This window comes from Lytechinus variegatus, chromosome 11, assembly GCF_018143015.1.
Source record: "Lytechinus variegatus isolate NC3 chromosome 11, Lvar_3.0, whole genome shotgun sequence".
Taxonomy (NCBI): Eukaryota; Metazoa; Echinodermata; class Echinoidea; order Temnopleuroida; family Toxopneustidae; genus Lytechinus; species Lytechinus variegatus.
Genome location: NC_054750.1, coordinates 24479628 through 24490287, shown reverse-complemented (window position 1 = coordinate 24490287; position 10660 = coordinate 24479628). Strand labels below are relative to the sequence as shown.

The 10660-nt window shown below is 37.0% G+C and overlaps 1 protein-coding gene across 1 annotated transcript; it reads left to right on the top strand.

The window, feature by feature from the left end:
• The first annotated feature begins 520 nt into the window (after nt 1–520).
• Nucleotides 521–3740, top strand: LOC121424064 (inactive pancreatic lipase-related protein 1-like). The gene is made up of 4 exons (XM_041619649.1): nt 521–699; nt 1551–1782; nt 2593–2729; nt 3172–3740. The coding sequence occupies exons 1-4, from the start codon at nt 592–594 to the stop codon at nt 3574–3576; spliced, it is 882 nt and encodes a 293-aa protein (XP_041475583.1). The 5' UTR covers nt 521–591; the 3' UTR covers nt 3577–3740.
• The last annotated feature ends 6920 nt before the right edge of the window (nt 3741–10660 follow it).

The window sequence follows — 10660 nt, the reverse complement described above, 5'->3', positions numbered from 1 at the left end:
CAAGGCAGAATGATAATGCTGCGCACGTGGCGCCCGATATAGGGCTTCATCTTTGAGTGAAGAATAATCTCGGGGATAGACATTATCATTCGCATCGTTGACACTTTCTCTCGCGATCTGTTACTTACAATATACATGTATTTGCCATAAAGACGGACAAACGCATGTTACAAAAAACACAAAATTTCGGGAAAAAATGATATCCAATCCAACATCTTCACACTGGTCACTGCACTGCAACTCCCGATTACAAGTGGTGCAACTTTCCAACCAATCGACTTGCGCGCCCTGGAATTCCGGAATTTACATATTGCAATACAGTATGACAGAGGTGCATTTGTGCGAACACAAAGGCCATGAGCGTAAGTTAAAATATAGTTTTGACTAGATCGAGCCCTTGAAATTGACTACATTGTACCAATCCAGTAAATATAACCATCAAAAAAAAAAAAAAAAAATCCGGCGAAAATAGGGGGGCGCGCGCCCGGGGCGCCCCCCTCTGGATCCGCCACTGCCTATTACGTCATCTATACGCGTCAAACAGAGGGGATTCCCCAAGCGGTTGTCCGCTCTAATGCGACCAGGGAGACGATGCTGGAGATGATTGGTGAGAGACGGATCACCTTCATCCTACATGGATGGTGCGAGGGTATCTGGAAGCAGTGGATCCTGGACCTCAGAGATGCACTTCTGGAGAAGGTAACTTAATCATCAGGACCAATTGATCATTGGGACAAAATGTTACTAACATTTTGTCACGGGTGTTGTAACAATAGCTTTAATTATGGTTAATTAAGTGCTAGTATATAAAAATGATTCGTTATGAGGTAGTTGAAAAAAAAAGTTTTGTCAAAGTAGATGCCAGAATGTCGTGAGAAGATTCAAAGTCAAAATTTAATAAGATGCTTTCTATGCCTATCCACAGATTTATTCATTTACCTCTCGGCATTTGCCCAAACGATACATAGATGGAGCGTTGTGGCCCAGTGGATTAGTCTCCGGACTTTGAAACAGAGAGTCGTGGGTTCAAATCCCAGCCATGGCGTAGTTTCCTTTAGCAAGAAATTTATCCACATTGTGCTGCACTCAACCCAGGTGAGGTAAATGGGTACCTGGCAGGAATTTATTCCTTGAAATGCCATCGCGCTGTAAAAGGCTGCGAGGCTAAAGCCAGGGTAATAATATCCAAGTCCTTTGGAAGCGCATAGAGACGTTATTTATTAATGTATTATGCGCTATACAAGAACTGTCTATTATTATTATTATTATTATTATTATTATAGATATATCATGAAAGCATAGGCCGTGATTTCGTAAGATATTTTCTAGTCCATCTATAGGGGACGAGACGACCATCACTCAATAGGCTCCAGTACAAAGTTGGAAAAATCGAAGGGGAACGTCCCCCCCCCCCCCCATCGCGGTCAACGTCGGTCAGTGAAAGGTTGGGTCTTCATCTAAGCAATCCAAAGTACAGTGTTAATCTATAAAATTAAAAAAAAACACTGTAAGTTGCAATCAATGTCTTTTTCTCATATCCGTGTCGATAGGAAGACTTGGCCGTTGTGATGGTAGACTGGTCTGATGGTGCCGAGTCTCTTAACTACCTGAAAGCTGTCCAGAACATGCGCGTGGTGGGCAGGGAAGTGGGCAAGTTCATCCAACTTCTGCACGAGTACACGAACCTACCCTACGACCAGTTCCACCTTATCGGACATAGTCTCGGAGCCCATGCCGCTGGGTTTGCAGGTCAGATGCAGCCCGGGCTTGGCAGAATCTCAGGTATAAAGCTTATTAAAGTAAACTATACGCATTTTTTTCTGGAGCCTGTTTCATAAAAAGGTACATCTACTAAAACTTTATCATTACGGCAATTACTACTATGGTAACATGACTTAACATCCAATCACAATCAAGGTTACCATGGTAGGTGCGATGATGGCAGAGTTAAAGTAGCTGTAACTTTCTATTATTAAACGGACCCCAGATGTGTTACTGTAAAGTTGCCAGGTTGTATATTACACTTACGAGATAGCACCTAATTAGATAATGTCAGCCAAGGATATAAACTTTTTTTTTATTATTATTATATTTTTTTTGCTCTTACTAATGCTGAAATAATCACATGCTTCAAAACGTGTGGACAACTTTGAAGAGCTCATAGAGATAATACATTTGTCACCCTCATCACCTTTTCCTGTTCTCCATTCTTGGCAATAATGAACAGTCGTACGCAGATTAGGATACTTTAAGGAAGAACCATTGTTTCTGTTTCTGTTTGTGGTAACTCCCGTAGGAACTCGACAGCTGGTATATAACCAATTACCTTGGAAACATTTTACGTCTAGATTAATCAGTCATAGTGGCTGACGTAATAGTGGAGACAATGGCAGAGTATGGGATTCGAACTCATAATCTTGCGGTTATGAGTCCAATGCTCTAACCACTTGACCACACGACCCGTTGTAATTGGTAATTCGTCCTGTAAAAGATATTATATTTAGTATAACGTTTAAAATCTAAACGTTGTATAGAGAAACCAAGTACCAATTACTTATTCTAACCAACTTCATTTGTTGATTTCCACCCAAGCTCTTGATGCCGCGGGTCCCAGCTTTGAAGGCACCCACGAAGACTGCAGATTGGACGAAACAGACGCCCTCTACGTCGATGCCATCCATACAGACTCGGGCAAACTGAGCGAAGGTGGCGTTGGTATTTCTCAAAGAGTAAGACCTTTGATATTTCCTGAAAAATAGCGTGTCTCAGAAACTTATAGGAAATTAAATTATAACAACAATATTCCAATTGTAATATTGGCAAGTTTTGACGAGTCAACGGTTGGAACATCATTCTAAATATTACGGTTAAACAATGGATAAACCTATAGAGCTTCCTCCATAGAAAAGAAATGTGAGCAAAAACACAATGCATAGTTTGTTATACATATTTCTGCAATCAGGCAATCTTGATTGTACTTTGCTCAAGGGGATGTCTGGACAATATCAACAACAGGGGAAAAGAGTTGCAAAAGATGATTGTCAGGACTGTTAGAAACATGGGGTGGATTAAACATTAAACTACAATTCTAACGTATTTGATAGACAGTTATTCTGATTAATTTTCGGGATCACCCTGATAACACTGTCGTTTTCTTTCTAAATTCAATAGGTTGGTCACAGCGATTTTTATCCCAACGGAGGCTACGCACAGCCCGGCTGTAGATGGTGGATGGTAGGGTGTAGTCATGCCCGATCGCACCTTTACTTCATCGAGTCCGTCCGGCTACCTCAGTGCCGATTCGCCGCCATACCCTGCAACAGCGAGGAAGATTTCGTAGCCGGACGATGCCGGTCGTGCGGCGAAAACGGTTGTAAATTGATGGGCTACTACACAGACGAGCACCACAATAACGGATCGTTTTTCCTCAGCACCCGGGGTCATAGTCCCTACTGCACCAAGATGAAGTTCTACTGGAGGCGGTTCTATCTGCTGCGGCAGAAGCGATCGGCTGCTATGTCACCGGAAGGCAAGGGGAAGAAAAACAGAAACAGCAACCTCGTGCCTCTCTCATGACATGATTCTGTCCAAAAACTTTAGAACTTTTGTTTTGAATTTCTGCACTTAATTATATATTCGAAATGGCAATCCAAGTCATTGGGTTGCCCTTTCCAGACCATTGTACCACCGAAGATTCATCTTCAGACAAAAGGCATCCACAGTTAACAATCCTTATATCATATATACATGTACATGTTCCAATGTTTCTTTATTATATCCCCTTCTGGATTGTTTGTGAGCTCACGGCCACTTCTTACAAAGAGCTGCGATTAATCTATTCAAGCTCAAGTATAGAACCCCATCAATGTCATAGTTATGCCCACAACACTTTGGAAAAAAGGAGGAGCACACTGATGCATACAAGAGTATTAAGAATACACTTTGATCGGAAATGTTGGAGTTGCTGGCTTTCCATAGTTCGGATCAATCTCAACTCTTTAAAGGTCGTGGCCAGTGTGTACCCTATCCATCAGGGTTAAGTCCCTCAATATCCGATCTACGTCTAAGGTGTCGACCGATTTCTGCAGATGAGAGGTGGCCAAACATTTAATTATCGGATATACTATAAAATAAATGTTCCTGTTCGCTTGCTTTCTGGCAGACCACTTGGCACCGTCTTACAAAGAGTTGCTGGTGATCCGACCAACCACAACTATGGAAATCCAGTACAAAGTCAATGTCTAAGATGCATGTTGTTTGAAATGTTTTCTAGGTAAAATGTACATTCATACATTTATCGTTTTCTTGACAATCGAGTATGATCCTCTTTCTTTACAAAAGCAAATTGCGCATAATTATGTCCTGGAGGAAAAATTACAACATTGATGAATTCCCATAAATTGAGGTTGATCGGATCAATCAAGACGAGAGCCAGAAATTCGGCAATGCCCTGCCGAATAAGATTCGCCAGGAGACGTCGTGATATGTGTAATACAGACTTTATAGATCCTCCGCTGAGAATATTGAGATATGAATGGACCTTCGTCTTCCAAAGCTTCTACTATAATTTTACACATTTTCTTACTCTAGATACCTTTCGTGCCTTTAAGTACGTTGAAGTACACTCTAAATTACACGGATGTAAAATAAGTCCACATGGACTGTTCTTAGGGACCAATCGAATTTCGGATTTAGTTTGAATCCTTAAGATTCGAATTTAAATCATTTGAGATTTAAATCTAAGTCTTTGGGATTAAAAATAAATCCGGAAATCGATTGGTCCCTAAGTACAGTCCATATGGACTTATTTTAAATCCCTGTAATTTAGAGTGTATTGTGCCTTTATATGAAAGTGACTCCCTCGATGCCTTAAAGTATAGATGAAAATGAAATTTTGAATGTTTGAAACTGATATGCATTGTTATTACTATGTAACATTGGAAGCAAATATTGTATGTATACTCAAATGTCAATGGGTGGTATTCTGATGAATTAAACCTAGGTTTATTCCTAGTCTACACTTCAAAAACTCCGATGTTGATTTAACACCAACCCGGAATCTATATTATGTCCACACCAGAGAAGTATTGAAACAACACTAGTTTGGAATTAAACAGATGATGTTTTAATACTAATTTGTGTTGTATAAACACCTATCTGGTGTTAGACCAAAAGGAAACTGGAGTTGTCTAACGCTTCTCTGATGTGGACATATATAGATTCCGGGCTGGTGCTAAATCAACACCAGAATTTTTGCAGTGTAAATCAAAATTTTAAATCACACTTCTGATGCTGTCTCCTTTATATTTCTTTTACATTTTTCTCTGGGTTTTTTCTTTTGTGTTATCCCCGTTTCACGACTCAATTATTTTTTGATAACTTTTCGCGGCAGGATAAGAATATTTTTTTTTTATTGTTGAATAAGTTGACATATGGCACTCCATAACAGTGTGGTCTAAGTTAACCATAGAGATATATACTTAATAACGATAATCTATACATCTCTATGAAGTTAACCCAGGTTTAACTAAATCATGGCTATCAGAATAACACCCCATGAGTTGTTCAAAGTGTATCTATCAATTCTGCATTCGTATTGGCTGCTGCATGATTAACATAATCATTTTTGTTGCAAGTATCAGAGAAATACCATTTCAATTAAGTTTCTATCATATAGGAACGATATTGGGTTTATCTTTAATGATCATAAGTGCAAAGTTCTTTTGGAAAAGTTGCTGGTTGAAACAAAAATCATTATATTCATGATTACTCTGTTTTTTTTTATCTGGATATTCTTAGCCAAAACTATTGACTCGTAGAACTCTGTTTTCAGCGGGAGTCAAAAATCATTATTCATTTTTTTATGGTCCTCAAATGATATTTCGACTGTTGTCACCATGGGTGCGGGGAAGCAAAATATGTGTAGTATCTTGTTAAATTTACGTTGATGTATTCACGATATTTTCAGAGGTTATATTTACATTGTTATCTTTAAATTAAAGTATCCATTTTTATTGATTAATTGCAATTGGATGTTTAATCGTTTAAGCTTAATAAAATTAAAAAGTAAATAATGTTTGTGGATATATTGGAATTGCGAAGGGTCTTCTCTGGAATAAAATGAAATGCAGTTACATTTCATAGCGTTTACAAAATTATTGAATCGTCTCAAATCGACACTGTGGTTCTGATCATTTTTTGTGAAATACGTTAAAAAGAGAATTGTGTATTTATGTTCATTATCTAAGTAAAATGTTGAATCACATGGATTCAATGTTTAAAAAAATGTAAAATTCCTATATTTGTATCGCTATATTTTTTCTATTGTACATAAGGATATTTATGAAACTCCTTCCAATAAAATATGCTTACTGTGTACAACGTATTCATGAAGCGAATAGTGGTTTTTGTCATAGTTGCCTGATCTAAAATATCTTTTTTTTTTAAATAATTATGATGATCGTTATCCCTGATTTCAAAATAATAATCTTAATGACATGTGGTTGCTTTGAAAAATAAGGCCTTAGAAAAATTGAAGATATAAATCAAAAAAGAAAGGGAGAGGTGATCATAGTGGTAAAGAGAGATGGTGAATGTGTCAGACAGTGTGATTTACAAGGACGAGAGAGATAGGCATGGAAAGAAAGGGGATATTGAAGGAAAGCAGGGGAGAAAGAAAGAGAAAGGGGAAAATGCAGAGAAAGTGAGGACGAGACCAACAGAGACACAAAAAGGGGAAGGGGGACTGGGCCACGTGCACGTATCGTCTCAGATTGGCGCTTGTGATTCGCTGAATCGTTCGCGTCACGAGCGCGCAACAAAATGAATAAATTAATGAGTTTGCCAAGTTGACCTTTGTCATTGCGCTGATGTGCGTATTGTAAGATACACGTACTTAATCACAGTTGACGAGGGAGCATCGTACGAAATGCATAATCCATGACCTTTCATTAATATTGATGAGGGCTTATTTTAACTTCTTATGGATAATCAAAATGGCGGTAGCTTCGGGGCGTAGCCTGGCTTTACCTTAGGGAGCCCGAAATAGGGAGGCATGCACACTAGAAAAGTCTCCAAGTCAAGTAAGGTTTCGAAAAAATTGGCTTGGATTAAAATCAATCATAGTTAATTAATTATTGATACGAATACAAGCTAGTAAGTGATAAAAGAAAACGGAAGAGGCGAATTTATTCTGCAAAAAGCAAATAACGATCTGATTCAAATCCCTCTACACTTTCTTCATATGATATATTATTAACAATCTTCATTCTTAACCAAAGTTGCTAGTTAGATGGAACTGACTATCAAAATCGCCCCAGTGTTCCTATCAACATTTACAATACCTAACATCGAGTCTTATACTTATCATACCCCCGAAAAAGCATTAAAACAATCCTTCATAAAGCGGATTTTTTTTAATCAAAGAAAATGACACAGATGATAACTATATGATAACAGAATTTCGAATGAGAATATAGCACTAACAGATGTACCACAAAATAGTGAAAATCGTGTAAATTGACATAATTTTGCACGCGAACTCGATTTCCATGTTGAGGTCTACTTAATTGCTAAAACAAAGACAGACAATTTTCAAAGAAGAAGGGAAACGTATGCCTAAAACATCGCCAAGACTTAGTGGTAAGTGGATTAAACATGATAAGAAAACAATGAAAGGTTGCTCACGAGGACAATATGACAATATTGTTATGCAAGCAAAGTGTGATGGGTGGAAGCAGAGGATGGAAGGGTGGTTATTAAGTTAGTCATTTTCTTCAGTATTATTAGGAAGGAGGTGACCTTTCATACCCCCATGAAAATTTCTTTGACTCCATCTTTAGTAATAGCTCTATAGTTTAAGTAATTGCCCAAAAGTGCATGTCACTACTCCAAGGGGGTGATAACATGTCGTACGGGACATTTCTGAGTCCCGTACGACACGCAGCATCTTCACCTCTAATTCATCAATGGAAACATATTTTTGTTGGTTGTCATTTTTGTACATGACTACCCATTAGTAATTTAATATTACCACGGAAAAAATGAGTTTCTTTGTTTTGTTTTGTTTTTTACAGCAGCTAGGTTGAAACGAGTTGTGAAACTGTGTGATTTTTGTAGAATGGGATCTCCCCGAGCCATTATTATGAATTACATATTCTTTCAACCAACCTATGTTGTGAAAACGTGAACATACATTAACTATTGAAATTTAAAAAAAAATCAATCCTTTTTCCATTCTTAGAATGTTAACAATGGATGACCCATAAGCCCCCCCCCCCCGAAAAAAGAATCATAATAAATGAAGTATGGAAAATAAAAAGGGCACAGTTATGTTTAATTATTTCCATAGTGACCGTTTGCTCATCCTTTTCTGTTTTTTCTTTTTTTTCTTTATTTTGGCTTTGTATATCCATTCTCAGAGGAATAGCAGCGGACGAAATAAAACTACCAATTCGATGCAAGCATTAATTATTCATTTTTATAATGTCCTGCATTGCTTTAAAAACTTTCTGATATTTGTTATAAGACCAACATCATAATTCATGTTGAAACTCTTTTGGTATGAATTTAATTGACCATACCTAATTACAACAGACAGTGATCACAATTTTATTAATAAAATTATACCGCCTATAATAAATCAATCCTGTCCAAGAATGCGCGCGTCATTTCATGATAATGATGACTAAAAACAAAACTTCACCAAAATCTGGACAGCCCGTTGTGACATATTTTTGCAATACACAAAAGTGTTCTTGGCATTAACCATCTGTTTGACTGGCGAGTAATAAAATACTTGGCAAGAGAAAAAGTGTTTTATTCTTCCGCTCTCCATTTTGGTCAAAATACGAAGAAAACCATGCAAGCTTTCAAATTCAATGACGGATTGATTGAACGGAACCAGAGTTCCTTTTTTGTGGACTTCATATTATAATTCTCATGATAATCAAAATAGATTGGGGTGGGGTACACTATTGTTTTGCTTTGATTTACTTAATGCATCCTCTTTATCGTTTCTTTATTCCTTTGTTTTTGCGATGTTTACAATTTTAATCAATTCGAAATAATTTTCAATTATATGTAAATATTGTGATTGTATGTGATTGAATACTAATAAACACGTAATTGAAAAAAAACTGTCTGAAAGGAATCGTTAGTATTATATATTATCTATAAAAGTGGTCATTTGGCGTATGGAAGGGGGTTTGGGTACTGCATGGACACCCTTAAGCCCATGGCCAAGCCAATGAAGGGGAAAGAAAAAGTAGGAGTGAAAAAATGAAAAGGGAAATGGGTATTCATATCAAGCCACAAAATTTATTATCTCAAAATTAGAAAAAAAAGTACCCCAAAAATCAGTAACTCGCAACTTTGGAAAGTGCCCCACAAAATGTTTGGCTCATTACGCCCCTTAAAAGGGGTTTTATGGCAATGATTGTACACGGTCATGTTTGTTTCTTTTCGTCTGCCTTTTTTAATATAAATTGCAAAAAAAATATCTTATCTTACAACATTGCAATTCGACTTTATATTTCAGAATTATATTTTTATGAAGATCATCGATTTGTAAAACTTTATTAACATACACATTTAAAACAAATCAGTCAAACTGACTAGAACAGTATAGTCAGCAAGGTGCAACTGATACGTCTAGTCACATTTGTGCCATCATTATATTCTAGTCAGAAATAACTAAATTCTAGTAAAATACGACTAGAAATTAATTAAATACGACTAGAATAACAGTTCCACCCAGCTGACCCTATCTAGTCATTTTTGACTGATTTGTTTTATAGTGCAATATTCTGTTTTAACATCTTTAGTTTGATGAATGCTGTGTACCTTGAGAACTTTGAACGTCTGTAATATGCTTGCCATTCATAGTGTTATTTAATCGAAATATAATTAATGTAGAATATTAGAATGTATACATAGGGAGGTTTATCCAGTTGGTTGGCAAATTAACAAATCAAAGGTGGCTACGCATTGCCTTTACCTCACTGACATATCTAAACTTTAAACTACATCATCACGTAATTGCTCCAGACATAGTAAAAGAGTAGAATAAGAGTGCACATGGCACAAGGCCGAACATTTGTTTCCGAAAGCAAGGTTCAAATTTCCCTTCCATATTACTTATAATTCATGGAACCTATTTATCGAAGAAAGGTTAGTTTGGAAGGAAAAGTTCAACATTTGTTGTTGTTTCTTCTGTTTCAGTCTGCAAGGACCTGGGACTCGTAACACAAAAATTAGCAATGATCACAAAAATTAGCAATGATCGTAAAACATTTTTCGCCGATTGATTCTATCGACTACGATGTACAATCCATCGTTAAAATCAAGCTTACGATCAATCGCTAACATTTGTGTTACAGGACCCTGGATTTCACACATAAAATCAGCAACGGTCTATAAAAGAAAATCAAAGTAAATTCAGTGGATGAATTGTAATACGAGGTCATTCACAAAACATTTTGTATTTTCATCAAAAGAGGGTTCTTCATCAACTTAAAATAGATGAAGAAAGACAAAAAATGCAGGTTAATCTTTCCATTAACTGTTTGGCATTAGCTGATCTTCTAGCGAGCCCTGCAGAACATGAATTAGTTTTCCTCATCACCAAGCGCCGTGGTAACATGCACGGCAACCTAGGTCC